Consider the following 17,593-nt stretch of genomic DNA (forward strand, 5'->3'; position numbering starts at 1 on the left):
GACACATAGGACAAGACTGAAAAAAAAAAAAAAAAACCTAGAAATATCTGTCATTCCAGCCTTTTAAAGTGCTAAAAAGGAAACATTGAAACAGAGTAACCTAAAAAATATTATTTTTGAATCATAATTTACTTAAGTGCAGAATTTATACTATATTGATTTATTCTTGGTATATCTATCAACTGAGAAGTTAGTGTAATAGTTAGCTCCAGCTGTGTATTTCAATCACAACAGCTATATTACCTGGCCGATTTGCTGTTTCCAGCGGGGGGGGGCAGATCCAGTTTCTCATTGACTATTCCCATGGTGAATCGAGCCCTGCTGCACTGAGTGATCGCTGTTCCCTGCGGCATCAATAATACAGGAGGAAGTTATTGTCCCTGTGCAGGCTGCAGTATCTTGCAGCTGAAGCAAAAGGAAGGAGAAGGTGGTTCTTTCACTGAGAGCTCTCAGATTACAGGGCATGCAGACAGCGGTCTGACTCTGGAGAGACGGCTCCTGTGCCCTTTGCACAGGGCTCAATTGTGGGTCTGTCCAGACAAGGGATAAATGTATCTAAACAGTGACAGCATACAAAGTTCTTCTGGTCTGACCCGCTTGGTAAGACTACACCCCCAACACACCCAGTGTTACAAGAGATAAATCCCCCCTCAATAAAGAATTAGTCAATGGGCGACAGATCGAGAGTGGGGCAGTTATTCCGGGTGTGATTAAAATAATGCAGATTTTCACTTCTTTTTAACACCTTTTTCATTCCTCAAAAGCAGGAAAAAAGTCAGAAAATATCCAAATACAGGAGAGATTTAAAAGAACACTTTGTGTGATGGTACACAAAAAGAAACACACATAATGCCGGAAAGATTTTCAAGTGTGAAGCTGCAAACTAACCTGAAGCAAAGAGCCTGAGAAAAGGCACTTAAAACACCTGCACAGGTGGACGCTGGAGGGAGGAGGGGGATGGGGGAGAGGAAAAAGTAGAGAAAGTCAGAGCGATGGTGAAATAGAGTCCCACTCAGGTGGAGGTCAGCACAACAAAAAGCTGAAGGAGATGCTGCCAGCCACTTAAAGACGATGGATTATAACACTTGGTGAGTTCTGAGAATCTTATTTCTCATCTTTTAGGTTCCATCGCTGAAGGTATAGCTGTATAGTTGTCTCAACTAAATTAGATCTATTTTGATGTTCAGAACAGGATCCTGTGAGAATTGGAACGCTGTAAAACTTTTATTTTTGAAATGGTCAGCTCATCGTTAAAAATTTTTTTTGTTATGCCCTCTCTAGCGACCCAGCATCACCTATAGACTTATCATGGAACGTTCAGGCTTTCAGTTTAAAAAGACCTGCATTTTTTGCTTAACAAACCATGCAGCGTAAGCTGTACAATCATTAAGGTTTAATATCCTCTGCTGGCACTGATACTTACCTGCATCCTATCACTTAATGAAGAAACGCTATTTCTTTGTTTTCACCTATAACCCACAGGACAACTGGATTCATGAGAAAAATGTGAGAGCATTTGTTTTTGTGCATCCTGGAAAGAGGTGGAGATTGTGAAGACTGGGTCAGGGATGGCCACTCTCACATTTATAAGTATCCTATTTTGTGTTGTTTTACTTGGAGAAGGAGCCCCTGAGAAGACAGGTGAGTGCACTGAAACCACTTGCCTACATAAAATATTACTTTATTGTTTCAATATTTCAATGGCGGTTGCCACTTTCTATATCTATTCTCTTTTTAGGAGGTGATAAAGTGGACAGAGGAGATGCCATTCTGAAGGAGATCATTTCAAAACTGAGTAAAGGAAATGGTTTGAGTCCAAACAGATCTCCTCTGAATAAGGACTCAGACCCAAACAGGGGCCAGTCCATGCCAACCTGGATGAGGAACATAGTGGGAAGTTTAAAAACACTTTTTCCCAGCAAGAACAGGCCGTCATTAAACAAGCCAATTGACAGGCACCGTCTCTCTGGGTTCCTCTACAATATCTCTTTGTACCTCCAGGAGATGGGGGCAGAGCTGGAGGAGGCTCCTGGAGAAGAAGATGAGGTGCAGTTGTGGGAGAAGGTGTTGCACTTTTTCCTGCAGTCTGAAGGAAGTGCTGCACTGAACCAGTGGAACGGGAGAGTTCCCCCTCGGCCCAGCATCAGACTACAGGACTGGTTTTTGTCTCTGAGGGGAAGCCCACACTGGGACTGGCTGCTGGGGCTCCTGCAAAGTGTCATTACCTTATCAGAGCGTCTACCTCAGAAGTCCATCTTGACTTTCTTGTCTCAGAACTGGAGAACAATTAGCGCTGTGTTGGAAACTGTGCTTCAGGCTCTGGTCAGTGGGACGTATGGTCAGGCTAGTGCAGGCCTCCAGGGCTTTATCTGCGCTTTGAAGGGTCAAAATGATTGTGAATTCAGTGTGAGCTGGCTTCAGGAGCTGCTGCAATTCCTGGAGACGCGGAACTGGAAACCCGTGGTCAGCTTACACCCTTCAAGGGAAGCTTCTGGAAACACCAAGGGCTTGGGCACAATTGGCCGCTTTAGGCCCTTCAGCTTACCCCCTGAAGCCCTGAGACAGGATCTGTTGTCCGGAAATACATCTGTGGACGAAATGATGGTCACTGAGGATGAAGCAGACTTCATGCAAAGCCTCCTTCTGCAGGTTCTGTCTCGTTCTGGTGGAGGAGAGCGCGGAGGTCATCTGGCAAAAAGAAACCTAGCTCTTGTGAGGAGTTTGGATGGGCTGAGGCGGGGTCTTTTGCACAGGGTAGGGAGCTCCGTCTATGGTAACTTGAGAAAGAAAGTGTCACAAGTTACCATGGTGCTCCTTGATGATGTCAGCAGCCTGGTGGATGGAAAGCAGCAGAACACACATGGGAGATGCTCTGTTGGTGAGTAAAACAGAATACGACGACACTTTGGGTGAGAGTCTAAATGTGAAGAAAACAGTAAGCATGTTCTAAATGTCTCATCAGTCTGACAAAAGTTCTCCCCTGAGCTGCCCGGGTGACTGTGACTGACACTGCTTTAAAATCGTTATAATTTCCCTGCGCAGTGAAAGCGTCTGTTGTTGGCCCAGCTAATCCCCTTTATCCTCTCATTGATGTCAGTAATGTTATATCTTGTGCATTGTTGATTGAGCGCCTGTGTTATATCAGGTGTTCAGCCTCCACCTGCCTCTTTTCATCGCCTGTTTACTTTGATTTTCAAATAATGCATGTCATTTGTCTTTCCTTAAGGTGACCTGAGACATTTGATCTTATGGTAAGATATTTCGGTAATGACTTTACGGCAAGTTGCAAGTAAAACCGGTTTAATCGTTGCTCTCTCCATGAATTTTCAGGGGCATAAGACACAATGTGATGTGGAACACTCAGGCTTTGGGTATCACCTCCCAGAGTCGTCCAGGTTCACTCCCATTTCTGTCCTGCCCTTCTACCTCTGAAGAGGAGCATCAATCACAGCCGGCACAAGCCCGGTCACCCACACATGCTGCTTCTTTTCAGAAATCCAAACGCCTTCTTAAACTTCCTGCTGCACCTCGCAGCAAGTTCAGAGACGGCAGCATTAAGCAGACAGAGATGGAACACTCAGCCTCAGCAGAAATCCTGGAGGCTGCATGTAATGAATCCATACCAGGCCTAACAGGTGTCTCAAACTTCACTGTATTCCTCTACTGCAAACTGTTTGATGGTGAAAATGGGTCGGTCAACCCTGACATGGCTCACATGGGGCTTGACCTGCACGCTGCATGTACCAATGCAGCTTGGTACCTGTCTGCTGCTGAGGAGGACTTCTTTTGGGTCCATGTCTGCAGTGAGTTCTTTGCTTACGAATTCAACAATACAGTCTGTGCCAACTCATCCTTCTGGCTGCAAAGAGCTCATCAGGTAATTCTTTGTGCCATTTAGGTTAGAAAAAATGACTTGCAGTTTGTTTTGTCAAATTTGCAATGCACTAAAAGTTTTTATATGTGGCATTTTATTATTTGGAAAGGAAATAATTGAAATTTGTTTTGTTTTCAGGCTCCATTGTCAAAGGAATATCCTTTTTTTAACCAAACCAGTATAGCTGAATTGTGTGTGCAGCTTTCAAGTGAAACAGCAGTGAGTTCAGGTCTTAGCGGGAACTGTCTCGATCAGTTGGGCAGCAGTCCTCTTAGCGCAGAGATTTTCAGACACTGTTTTCTGCCGAACATCTCGGTCCTGATCTCCTCTCTGTGCAGCAAAGATTACTTTGATTCCCAGCAGCTACAGGACAGTTGGGCATCAGCCTATTGCTCTAAGACGCACAACTTCTCTCATGATGACACCATCATGGAGACTTGTCAGTACAAGAAGTGGACAGTACAACATTTCATCAACTCTACACTTCAGGAGCTGTGCACACAAAAGGAAGGACTGAAAGAGTACATTTGTTTGAATACTACGTTATACCAGGATCTCTTAAAGTTAAAGATTCAGTTTGCAGATTTCTGTGCAGATTTGCACGCAGAGCAGGAGAGCAAGAAATGCTTTCTGCAAAGAGTTTTTGACATGCTCCCAGCGCCATATGACTTTGACACGTCACAGCTCTGTGTGGATCCAGCCCCACTGCTGACAAACCTTTTACACAAACTGAGTGTGTGTGAAGTGGAGGGAGGGAAGCAGCAGAGCTTTTTAGTGGTTCTGGGATACGTGCTGCGAGTGTTGGACTTCATGGTGGGGCTTTCTTCAGGGCTGGACGAAGGGGAAGGAGAAGCAAGACAAGGTCTTGGGCAGGCAATCCTCCTGTCCAGCCTGCTTGAGAACTCATCCTGGGCTTCCCTGCAGCCTGAAGCCTCCATGAGTGTCCTTCACACTGTGGGAGTCTTCCTACGAAGAGAGCAGAATGCCACTCTGAAAGAAGACCTGCTCAGTTGCTTTAGTGTAAGAAACAGCAGCTGATTGACACATTCAGACTCCTCTTTCTCATGGTTACACTGTCAGTGAATAAACTGTTTATGCCACAAATTCAGCCAGTTCTTTGGGACCTCATTCAGCAGGACGACAACTCTTCTGCTCTCAGGGTTCTGCTGCAGGTAACAGATCAATTTCTTTGCACATCCTAATGATTAGCCGTCCACTGGACATGAACGTCCGGCAATCTGTCTCCCAAGGAGTACCTGCAGATGCCAAGAGACAGCATTCGAACTCTGGTGATGTCTGCTGAGAAAGATGCTGTAAAGAGATTCATCTCCCACATGCATCAAAGCTGGGATCAGCTGCAAGTTGAAACCAGCCAGGTTTGAATTCAGCTTCTTAAGACCATTTTCTATACAACAACAAACATCAGGATAACTGAGTCCAAGTTGTGTTCTTTAAGGAAAAGGTTGGATGTCCTCCTACAGACTGACCCTTTCTAGAGGCCCTTTCTAGAGGCCCAAAAACACACATTGGTGGTTACTTCTCAAATGACCAAAGCACATGACATGTATGAATAATAGCCTTTATATGACCCTGTCATGAACTGGTGATCTGACAGAGTGTCTCATCTCTACCTGATGTCATACCAGATGACATTGGAAGATCTAAACACTCGCCTATGACTGAAAACAGGATAAAACGTGTGGAAAACGAATTGTGATTCTTTTTTAATATCAAATATTACAAAAAGGGACGGGGGACTGTCATGTTTTTAGCATGTGCAGTTTCTGGGACAGGAGGCTTTTGTAAAGAAGAGTTTGAATGCATGTCATGGCCCATGCATTGTTAAAGAGGGGCCAACTGTACACATCATTCTTGTCCTGTTTTGTGTCCTCTGTCAGGTCTCTCAAAAAGAGCAACAAGCTATGGAAACTATGACAGCTGCATTTATTCACAAGTTCCCTAGAGTGACCCCAGAGCTGTTTGTGGACCTTTCTCAGTTCATACCATTCATGTCAGTCTCAGACATAATGAGTTTCCCAGCCTCCCTTATTGTCAATGACAGCGTGTGAGTTACTGACAGAAGATTTATAAAATTTCATGGTAGCGCCCTCTCTTCTCCAAAGCTTACAGCCTCTGCACTATCTGGCAGGTTGACAGCCATTCGAGACCACAGCTCAGAGATGAAGCTGCCTCAGAAAAAGGCCTTTGTGAAACGACTGCTGCAGTCTCAAGCGGTGGGAGATGTCCCAACATGGCCACCGTACTTTCTTAGTTCCATTCTCCCTCTTCTGCCGTACCTTCCGGTCAGCCATTTTCAACAGCTGACACCACAACAGGTTAGTGCAAGGCTCTTTAAATAAATGCGGTAACTGTTGAACTCACACGCATCATATGGACAATAATGATTTTTTCTTTTAAAACTACGGTAATGAAAAAACTGGAAAATCTGTATTTGTGTCTAAAGACCACAATGATAAAATTCTGTTTTTGAGTCATTTTTTTTCTTATTAGTTTTCTTTCTTTTGTTGTTCTTTGTTTCTCTCCATAAACTTGTGAAGCAGCAACAGATATTTTCCTTTCCTGGAGGCATCCAGAGTCTGTGTTTCTGGAACTGATAAATCATATCAATCCAGCAAATGTTTCAAAATTGACTAAGTATATTTGTAAGACATTGCAGCAACTTGTTTTTATATCAGTGCCGCTGAGAAAAGCTCCAAACACAATACTACATGCTGTTTGTTTTTGAAACTTTAATTATTTCTCAGCTCAGTCCTGTGGTAGAGTTGCTAGGCAACAGCAGTCTGGATATTGTGAGGGGGCGCCATGTGCTTCGGACCCTTTTCAGCAAGAGGAAGAATCTGACTGGCGATGACATAGCGAGGTGGGAGCAAGATGCTGCATTATTGCATTTTCACACTCGATTAGATTGTTGGATGTTAATATTATACACTCCCTGCATCAATTTATGAAAATGAATCGTTTTCTAAGTTTGAAATATTATGGCATATTTGTGTTTTTTGTTTTGTTTCTTTTTTCAGTTAATCGTCAGCTTCTGATTTTTTTTTTTTACATTTTATAAATGGTGAATTTGCCCAACACAGGTTAGGAGTTCTTGCATGCTACCTGGATCCAGCGGACCTGGGTCCATATCTCCAGGACTCAGAGGTGTCCTTTGCCTTGTGGCAGCAGCTTTCTCAGTGCATGTCCGAAGGGCTAATCAGTTCCAGTGGCAGAGTGAGCAATCCAAACCTTAAGCTTTCATTCTTCTTCCCCAGAAAAATCCTGACTAACTTTGTGGGTCTATGTTTTATTCAGCTATCATCTTGGTTGATACCAGCAGTTCAGACTCTGAACATCAGCACCATGGCTTCTCCACAGCTGTCTGCTCTCAGTGGTTTGCTGCCCCATTTAGGGGCTCCCTTCCTGCTGTCTCTTCCCACTCAGCAAGTCTTGGAAATCCTGTCAAAACCAGCCTTGCACAAATACTCACCAGCTCAGGTCTGATGAATTCTCCTCTTCTTTCCTTAGAACTCTTGACATCTGCAGCTCTGTTGCTGTATAAATGTTATTTTTGTTTCACACATCCATCTTGCCTAAAACCTTTATTACATACAGTTTTGTTTTTCAATTTGTGACAAATAACATTGTCCATTATGTGTCATGTTTTTGTTTTTAAATGGGAACTCTTCAACGTTTTTTTTTAAATGTACGTTGCCTTCAGGCTTTTCAGATCTTATCCAAAATGTCAAAGGAGGCAAATGTAAGTAACCTTTTCAAAATATCTTACATTTTAGCCGATTTTGCCCTAATGGTTGCATTTGCCTGTATTTTCCAGCTCACAACAGAACAACTGTGCAGCCTAAAACCTTTACACCCCGGCCTCTCTCCTGCTGTGTTCAGAGGCCTCCATTGGTCTGAGATCAGTGAAGCTGCTAACTGTTCATGCTGGAGGGCGCTGCTAACAGATCTCAAACCTGGACAAAGAGCCATGCTCTACAGTGCAATGCAGGAGGTCATAGCTCTTTTTTTAATTTGGTGCATCACTTATCTCCCCTAAACATTTCCACCTTTAACATTCCTTCTTACTTGCTTTTAATTCTGTATATCACACCACTAAATCAAGTAATTTTGTTCAAGTCCAAATTGACTAAGACGTACTTCTGACTCACAACTGAGGCATGTATTAAACTTTCTTTATTGCTTGGTTGTTGACAGGCTCTACACAGACACTGGAGTAACATCACACAGCAGGTACACTGTTTGCTTCCTTTTACCCCTCTGAGGAAGCTGATACAGACCATGAGTGGTGAGAGCATTTGGAAAAGCATCAACGCCTACAGAGACACTCCATGGTCCCTGCAGCAGGTGCTTATTATTCTCTTATAATCTAGTTTTTGTGAAGTCATTTTATTGATATGTCAACTATAAAGGGCAATTCTTTTACATAGGAGGAAAATGTTTCCGGCCCCCATTAATCTGCAAGTCATTGGATATGCTTGATATGAGCCTTTCAGGATAATAATACTCCATTCACATCAGCTGCCATCAAGCTAATTAGTTTGGATATAGTTCAGTGGTGTGCAGGAGTGTAGCATAAATTAATAATGGCTACCTTAAAGCATTTTTATTGCAGCCAAGAGTGCTTTCACCAACTGCTTTCAGCCTAACAAGACCCAAGTAAAATTAATCAAGGCCAACAATTTCATTTACATGAAAATATAGACTACAGAGACAGGGAATAGGATAAAATATGTTTAAGAATAGAACTGTTTCATTGTTCAGTGCAGTAAGAGTTTTCAGTTAACCCTGAAACATCCACTGCCTCACAGAGCAAGTACTCAGTTATTTACAACAAAATGTGTCTTCACCTTCTTTACCTGATAAAAGGTCCATCGTACAACTGGTTTGTATTGATCTGGTTGTTAGAACATTCAAAATTCATTGGCCAAACCCTCCATGGGGAAAAGGGGTTTGTTTGCCTTAAAGAATCAAAGCAGCAGATTCCTTTTACACAATGAGAATTCAATGAATAATATTAATTAAAAAACAGTTCATTTTAAACTATCTGCAGATCTCTGAGGCATAATTTTTACTAAAAAACACAACAAATGTAATAAAAATAACAAAACATTTATGTTATTTTATGTATTGAAGAAGAAAAATGCACATGCTTTAAAGTGATTTGATGTGATCCAAAAAATGATATTCAGGAAATGCTGTAAATTGAAACAGAACAGCATAGCTAATTCTTACATTGTGTCAATTTTTTAGTTTAAATAAAAACTAGTTGTCAAAATTCTGATCCAGATTTTCCTTTTCTTCAAACAGGCTCAGTTTCTGTTTCGCAAAATCCATGAATTCAAAAATCTTACCATCAAATCATTGAGGTATGTTAAACTCTGTGTGTATATATATATATATATATATATATATATATATATATATATGTTGATTTAATATGTATTCATCATATCATCATAAAACTAAAGTAAACATAAAGTCGTTTTTGAGGTCAGATATTTGATCATCTGCCTTTTGCTTTTAGGGATCTGGGTCAGATTACTGGTGGAATGAGTTGTAGTCTCTTGAGGCTTTGGAAGAATGACACAGATCTCCCAGAGCTCCTGCAGTTTGTAAGTGAACAACCTGGAGGCACGAGACTTTCTCTGGTGAGGAACTCACTTCAAACTTTGGAAACTTCTTGTATTACTTTTAACAAGGTGGCGTGCAGATTAAAGTTGAACTTGCACTAAAAAGTCCTGACATGCTTTGCTATTGTTACCAGAGAAAATGCATAGTGGAAGAACTGAGGAAACAACATGCCATTGACCTCAATAATTTGAGCGCTGGTTTTGCTGCGACACTACCGTAAGTGCTGACTCACTCAGATGGCGATGTAGAACAAACGTTTTTCAAAGTTCCAAACTGGGATCACCTTCATGTACCTGTTATTTGCTGTTTTCTAGAGTAACGATGATGGAGGACCTCTCCAATGCATCTGTCAGAGCCATTCTGGACTACATTAAGACAAATTTTATTGATTTCCTGAAACTGCCACACTATAAACAAACCTATTTAGCTGAGAGAGCCATAACTGAGCTGGTAAATCACCTGCATTACCCATTCCACACATGCTGCTGCTGTATTTATTGCACATCTCAACCAAGCAAGATGCACCAGGAGGACATTCTTAAAAAATATATAAATATAAAGTCTGTTAAGCTTAATTAAGAATCCTATGAAATCAATTAAATGAACAAAACACCCCATTACAATTTAGAAGCAAAGAGATGCTATTTTTGGTGAACTTGCGTCACTGACAGTGACTCATAAATGTGTTAATACACACATCATTTAATGGAAAGAACATAATGCACTTGATAAGTTCTTAAACAAGCAGCAGAGATGTTGGAAAAACATACACAGAAGGAGATTACCTGACTCATTCTTTCTTTTCTTTTTTTAAATAGTAAAGTGAAAAAAGAGAGCCGCCATATTATATTATAAGCACTTTCTGTTTCCACTTGCTTGCAGGGCTCTTCTCTGGCAGAGCCACAAATAAGTGGCCCCGTTTTGGACATCTTGGGGCCTTTGTTGCCGTTCTTGGACAGAGACAGCCTGGCTCTGGTGGATAGAGAAGCCCTGGCTCTGCGGATGGAAGATATGAGAAGCTTCTGCTTTCCTAAAGAAGCTCTGAGAGATATTAGCAACATGCTAACTCAGAAGGACTTGTTCGGGTAAAATACTTGCTAAAAATTGTATTTCTTTAAAAAATGTTTACTCGCAAAACAACAATGGGAAGAAAAAGAAAAACACAAAACTTACTAGCTGCAGAGATTAAGCTAAAAATCAAGTAATGGACAGAACATTTTTTTTATCAAGATGTTTTTTTAACCCTTTGATGAAATCCACAAAAAACTTTTGCATTATAATTTTTTATGTAATATAGATAGTATTAATTATTCCACGCTGGGTGATTTGGTAAGTTTTGGTCAGAAACATGTTAGTTTAAGATACAAAAAGAAAGAAAGAAATCACTTAAATATTCAGGACAAAACACTCTAAAAGCACAGTGTCTCAGATTTGATCCACACATTTTTAACATGGTTACCCTATTATATAGAATTTATGATCATCAAATTTTTCAATTTTTTTCAATACAGCAAGTAGTCATTTAAAAAATAAGAATAGGAATGGATGAGTTATTCTCACCGTAAAGTTTTGAAAATTAACAAAGCTTTTCCTTCCAAAAGTTTCAAGGAAGCATCCATGTTGAAATGAGCAAGTAAAGCCCTTCTACTGCCCCTAGTGGAATGATGATGAACTACAGGGCAGAAAATATAGACAAAATTAACAAAATTATATGCAATGGTTTTTTCCCCATATATTTTGTTCTGGTGAAAATTGACCCCTTTGACCCGAACATAATATAAGGATTAAGAAAAAGTTGTGATAAGGCTAAGGAGATGGGGGTCTCAAAAATGCAAATACCATAATGATCTGAAATGAACATATATGTAACATATATATATATATATATATATATATATAAAATGTATTATAGAAATATTCTACTGAATCACCACATGTGTTTTGTTCATATTGTTGCCATACTTTGGTAAATACTGTCAAACTATTCACCAAAAAAGGTAAATAACAGAAAATGTGGGCAAGCTTCATTGTAGAATGATGCTGGTGAAGGTTCTCTTTTAGGATTATGAAATAACAATGCAGTTCAAGTCATAAATTGTGACCTGACTACATTTAGACCACTAGGTGGGTTTATATGTGGTACTTGGCACTGAAAGCTGAAAGCAGTGAAAGCAGCACTTTATGCTGCTTTCACCCATTTGTTTTGACATCCACTGATGCTGTGCTTCTTTGAAAATTGAACAGCATTGTTTGGTACATGGCTTTTAGGAGGCATTTAAGGAGGGTCTACTTTAAAAATGTGACACAAAAATGGTCCCCCTCTTTATCTTGTCACAAAGATTTACACACAAGACATAAATGAAAAGGTGTTGAGAGGTAGGTAACTTTATTGGTTTGTGGCACCAAAAATGAAAAATAATATCCCTTACACTTGAAACTTTCTATAATATTCATATAAGGACTTAAAGTCAGTGTCTTTATTTTAAATGATAAACGGAATTTAAAAGGTTGACTGGTCTCTTTCACAGATATACTTTCATAGCCTTAGGCAGTTCAATTCAGCAGCTGGTTAATGGAGGTTTTTGTGGAAAGTTAGATTTTTTTTCTCATTTTAGATAAAGACAGAAATCCCCTTTTCTTTATTTTTGTGATTTCAAATATCCTGCTCACATGATTTATTAGTTTTGAAATGGGGCAATCAATGTTAAAAAGCAAGTGTCCAGCATTGAACATAGGAAGGATAATTAAAAGAGATTTGGCAAATTTACAAATGCCACTTAATGAGAAAAAATACTATAAAAAGACTATATAAACAACATTTATGAACATGGTATTAATATGTATTATTATTGTTGTTATTTTATCATGAAGTTTAAAAAAACAGTTGTGATTCTGGCAGTAGTGTAGTAGCACTAGAGTCCAACAAAAGAAAATAGTTTTTTCACACACACCTGCTCATGCAAAGGCTGTTAAACAGAGTACAAGTTTGTTTTGTTTTTTTTATTAAATGATGCTCATATTATTTAAATATGAAATTATGTGATGAATGTACTCCTTTCCTTATGTCCTTCATCAAAAGTAGTGCCATCTGGCCCAGGTCTTCTTCATGACATGGTTCATCTGTCACACGCTGATGAACATCTGCATGCGCAGTCAGAGAACTGAACAGTTTTTGTGCCGATCAGTGGATGATATCCTGTTACGCCATAGATGCCCTTTAAATGTAATGATCTGTGATGCTTAATTTTAACTCACACATTAGTGCAGCGCTGATGATAAAGCCTCTGCTTTCTTTCTAGTGATCCATCCAAATGGCACGTTGGCGATGTGGAACATTTGGGCAGGCTAATGTTTGCTCTCTCAACAAAGCAGATTAACTCCATTCCAAAGGTAAGCACCCTGATCACAACCCGAGAAGTGTATTTGACATTTGTAGGAACTCATAACCTAGCCAAAAGGACATTTCTGTTAAACAGACTGTGCTGAATAAGGACATAGTCGAGCAGATCCTGGTGGGTCAAAAGCGTTGGAAGGACAGTGAGGTTGGCAGAGTTTGTGTCATCCAGTGTGTGGACGAGCATCAATACAGGCAACAGACTCAGAGCCTCATTCAGTGGATTGTCAAAGCACAAAATCGTCGGGCAAAAAGTTCAGTACACTTCCAGTGCTTTGTAGCTATTGCATTTTAGTCAAAAATCCACACTCACTAAACTCCTGGGTTAATTTTTTTCCAAGCAGTGCCAACCCCAAGCTGTGCAGACATTAGAGGGACGTTTCCTTCTGCTTGGATGTCCACTCAGCTCAGCCGGATGTCAGAGAAGGAGCTAAGGGAATGTGTGGAAGTCTTTGGTCAGGATTCATCACTGAGCTCAGTGCAGCGGCGGGCACTGTGGATCAGACTGAGGCAGGTCAGCAAAACTCCTCCTACTAAAGATTATTTTCAGCCTCAAAGCCTCCACACGCATTGTCTCCCCTGACACTAGTAGAACAGCTTGTTCTCCCCGATGGATTGTGCAGAGTGGGTCAGTCAGGAATAATAGGACCTCATCATCTCAGAGCTCCCCAGGGGCTGAGATGAGCTCCAGCAGCTTGGTTCGCCTCATAACACCTCGTCCTAAAATTGTAAAACACTTTTCTAAGTAAAAGAACATTCTTCTTGATTTTCTAACACTGCTTTTTAGTCCACTTTTGAAAATAGCAATGACTTGTTACTCCTGACAAAAAATACAACACAGTGAGACAGGTCCACGCTGCTGCTATGATTTGATTTTGAAGTAAATCTGTGGACGAACCATGTCTTGTCATTAAATCCAGCTCTTCAACCCCGGGAGGGAGCTGAGAACAGATCAGGTGCTGGCGCTGGGCTCACTGGTGACAGAGATGGGGGACAGGGAGCTGCAGGACAGCGGCCTCACTGACATGACTGTACTGGCACATCTTGGCACATTGACAGACTGGAATCCACGAAAGGTGAACTTTGTACCTAAAGCTGATACAAAAAAAGTGATGTTGAGTCCCGTGGTGTTCCCTTACTCTGTTTGTTTCTGACTGGCTGCTCAGATGAGAGCAGTGGTTTTAAATGTGATGCGAAAACGAAGGCTGAAAGTGGAGCAGTTAACAGATGTCGATCTAGCAACATTTGGCCATCTGATCTGTGGTCTTTACCCCTCAGAGATGAAAAGACTCAACTCCTATAACCTCAGGTAAGTCCGTTTTTTAGATTTACAAGCATCAACAATCTAAATCTGTTTCAGACTTGCTTTCAAAGCCCCTAGAAACTAAATTATTAAACAAACTGCAAGAGAACAGCACAAAAAAAGGAACTTTTCCTAAAAACAGACATTTTATCTGCTTGGACAAATGAGGTACAATAAAGTATAATTAAAACAACTGTCGTGAAAGCCACCCCTACCGCAATAAACAATGAGTGCAGCAAAAAATGTGTATGGAAAACCTGAAAACATGCCAACAAGCAGGTGGCTGATGAATATTTCTTGGCAGGAGGAGCCTTTCTGAAACATTCTGCATGCCCTCAGGGGAGGATGAGGTCCTTGATCTTTTCACCTCTGCCTGCAGTGTAGCTGTTATGTTCTTGCGGGAGATGTCCCTGCCGTGCACGGAGCAGCAGATGGAGGCGCTGACTAGCTCTTTGTTCAGACCGGAGGCCTTTGGTCCAGTCAGTGCTTGGGGACCTGAGATATTCACTGAAATTGGGACATTGGCAGGTACAATAGGGTGAAATATATCTGTGAATAAACTTTTTTTTTTCCGTGTGCATCAACTTAAAATAGTATTTTTGAAGAGTGAGAATGGAGAAAATTCAGATTGACAGCTCTTGGATGGATAGGTGCAATTAAATGTTTCCCAGAGGCTTTACGGCTGTAGAAAGAGACAGGAATGTTTTTCTACCCTCTTGCTGTGATTTGTAATGAGAAACATTAATTACCTTGGTTCAGTGTTTGTCTCTGTTTTCAGCGGGATTGCCTGATATTGTGCTGTCAGCCCTCCTTCAGGAACAAGTGGAAGGAATCACCCCTGAGGCTATTGCAATGATGTCTCCCAAAAAGATGGCAGTGAGTTCCATTTGATGCTTGTTTGTTCAAACCAACCCTCAGTTTTGGAGGGGACGGATAACCTCTGTCGCCCACAGGAAGCAGTTTAGCTCAACTGTTCAGCTATGAAATTAAATATTGAACACCTGCATCTTAAGAAAAGAAGAACATTCTTTGTGTTTAAGTTATTACATTTCAGTTCTTAAGGCTCTAATTCAGTCTATCTTTAAAAGTGTTCTATTATGGATGTCCTGGAATGAATCCAGTTGTAAAATTTACAACAACATTGAACATCTCAGTGGTCTTGTGGTAGAGTGTCCGCCCTGTGACTGGAAGGTCTTTAGTTCAAAATCCAGGCCAAGTCAGAAAACTCTAAAAATTGGAGCCTACCTGCTTGACACTCAGCATGAAGGGCTGGATTAGGGGGGTTAAACCACCAGTGTTGGGTAAATTACTTCTATAAAGTAATTGATTACTTTACTCAGTTACTGGATCAAACGTCTTCGTGCTCCTCGGGGATGAGAGCTTTGAGCCAGTTTAGAAAGCAATCTGTGTGCAGCAACAAGGGCATATCTGTACTATGACCACAGCCCAGTTCTGCGTGCACATGTATTTGCATATGCGCCAGTAACTCCGAAGACATTTCACAAATATAGCGTGACAGCTAATGGTACATTTGTATTTTTGGTTGGTTTCATTCTTAAAATGTGACTTTTTTTTGTTTAAATAGTGAAACCCTCTTTGGGAAGGTACCTACATTTATTTAAAAATCTTTTATTGAAGATCTAAAACTGCTTGAAGATAAAACTTGTCTCTGTGAATGTGTGTTTTGACTGTGTGTGTTTGTGGCCCTGCGACAGACGTCTCACTTTTGCACAACATTTGCGGCGATAGGCTCCAGCAACCCCTTGACTCTGAAAGGGAGTCAGTCAGTCAGCGGGTTCAGTAAAATGGATGCTGGAAAATACATTTAAACTTTTTATTTTATTTGTTGTTCTATTGTTGACGAAAACATCTTAAAAAGGCAAACAAGAAATTGTTCTTTTTATGACATTTCAAGTCACAAAAAAGAAAAATCTCCAAATTTCTTTGCTGACAGCTTGTTACAAAAACTGCAAAGAGCCAGGTCCCCTAAATAAGGAGATTCTCCATCTGGTTATTTACAAAGTCTCTTCCATGACAGATTCTTTGGCAGTGCACAAAGTCGCAACAGATTTAACTAAGACATATTACAAAAGTTGTGAAGATGACAAAGACATTTCAATCCATGAAAAGGACAACTATTATTCACACTAAAAAATTAAACCCTCTTTGTAGTCTTTAAGGAATGAGTACTCTGGACTTGGAAGATAAATAGATCAGCAAAAAACGCAAAACTGAGAAAGGGGAAAAAAACACAAGGTATTTCTGTAAGCAATATCTAGGGAAAAAGATTTGATTTAATGAACCAAAGTAATTTGATGAGCAACACAACCAATAAAAGGGAAGCAGATAAATGAGAGATTTGTTAAGTGGTACGATCTGTGTTTTCATTCTATTTCTCCTCCTCTGACATCCCCAAACTGCCAATTTATACCAAAATTGTCCAAGCATTACTGTGTTGCTGTGTCAGATCAGATCAGGCTACCCTTGTATCAATTCTAAAATCCTTTGTGTCCCATTATTTTCCAACTTTATTCAAACATTTAAACTTGATGAAACTGCAGAAGAACCAGGGGATTTTCTATTTAAAAAAAAAAAAAAACAGCAGGAAAGCTTCCCAAATTTTTCTTGGGGTTGTGTTTCTGGCAGGTGGTGTTCAGCGCCGTCCAGTTGTCGTGGCTGAGTGTGGAGCAGGCGTGGGCTGTCACACAGGAGCAGTGGGCAGAGCTGGACACTGAACAGAGACATGCTCTCACACTTGCTCGCTATGAGGGGGATGTCTTACTTGAGCTCCGAGGTGTGTGTGTGGGGAAAACACAAAACTTTTTTTAATTTTTATTACAGGTCTATATTTATCAGTTATGGTGATACTTGTTTCTGCAGGGGCATAAATACAAATTCATTCTTCCTCCTCTTTTACAGGGAGAAACCTGGCTCCAGGACCGCTACACACAGATAGCCTTACTTTACACTTACTGGCTCTGTGCTTTTTGTTACGGCAACTTGTTTAAAATGGTGGAACATTGTGTGGTTGTCCCATTGCCTTCTCTTAAGATGTTATTTGTACTTAAAATAAATATTTTTAACTCTTCTGCTTCTCTGTGAATGGGCTGCTGATTTATGGTTGGGGCTTGGCTGCTCATGCTTTCCTTTTATGAGTGCTATTAGCTTGGCAGAGTACAAATCATCATGCGTTTCTGTAGCCCTCTTTTCCTCTTAGAACTACATCAAGAGATGGGTGGTGGCTTGTGCTTACTTGACAGGAGAAAGGGATTTCTTGTCATTTTACAGGTAAACTATTGGCCCAAGATATTGTTGCATTATTATTCTGCTGCCAAACCATAATATAAGGACCAATAAGATAACTCTGCGA

At 40.6% G+C, this 17,593-nt stretch overlaps 1 protein-coding gene across 2 annotated transcripts; it reads left to right on the plus strand.

Annotated features, from left to right (window-relative positions):
* The first annotated feature begins 966 nt into the window (after positions 1-966).
* Positions 967-17,311, plus strand: LOC101158261 (stereocilin). Of its 2 annotated transcripts, XM_078944523.1 has the most exons (30): positions 967-1,088; positions 1,483-1,641; positions 1,739-2,878; positions 3,227-3,251; positions 3,331-3,877; positions 4,013-4,894; positions 4,984-5,046; positions 5,125-5,250; positions 5,773-5,939; positions 6,024-6,210; positions 6,640-6,755; positions 6,976-7,108; positions 7,190-7,372; positions 7,596-7,634; positions 7,710-7,886; positions 8,090-8,239; positions 9,203-9,261; positions 9,420-9,543; positions 9,660-9,742; positions 9,841-9,976; positions 10,409-10,611; positions 12,826-12,916; positions 13,003-13,174; positions 13,265-13,434; positions 13,841-13,996; positions 14,087-14,229; positions 14,603-14,751; positions 15,002-15,099; positions 16,870-17,017; positions 17,143-17,311. In XM_078944523.1, the coding sequence occupies exons 2-30, from the start codon at positions 1,569-1,571 to the stop codon at positions 17,229-17,231; spliced, it is 5,829 nt and encodes a 1,942-aa protein (XP_078800649.1). In that variant the 5' UTR covers positions 967-1,088; positions 1,483-1,568; the 3' UTR covers positions 17,232-17,311. The 2 variants fall into 2 exon arrangements, with proteins under 2 accessions (XP_078800649.1, XP_023809268.2); XM_023953500.2 differs by lacking the exon at positions 967-1,088 and having other exon boundaries at positions 1,476-1,641.
* Positions 17,312-17,593: the final 282 nt, after the last annotated feature.

This window comes from Oryzias latipes, chromosome 3 (assembly GCF_053564925.1).
Source record: "Oryzias latipes strain Hd-rR chromosome 3, Olatipes_Hd-rR_3.1".
Lineage (NCBI taxonomy): Eukaryota > Metazoa > Chordata > Actinopteri > Beloniformes > Adrianichthyidae > Oryzias > Oryzias latipes.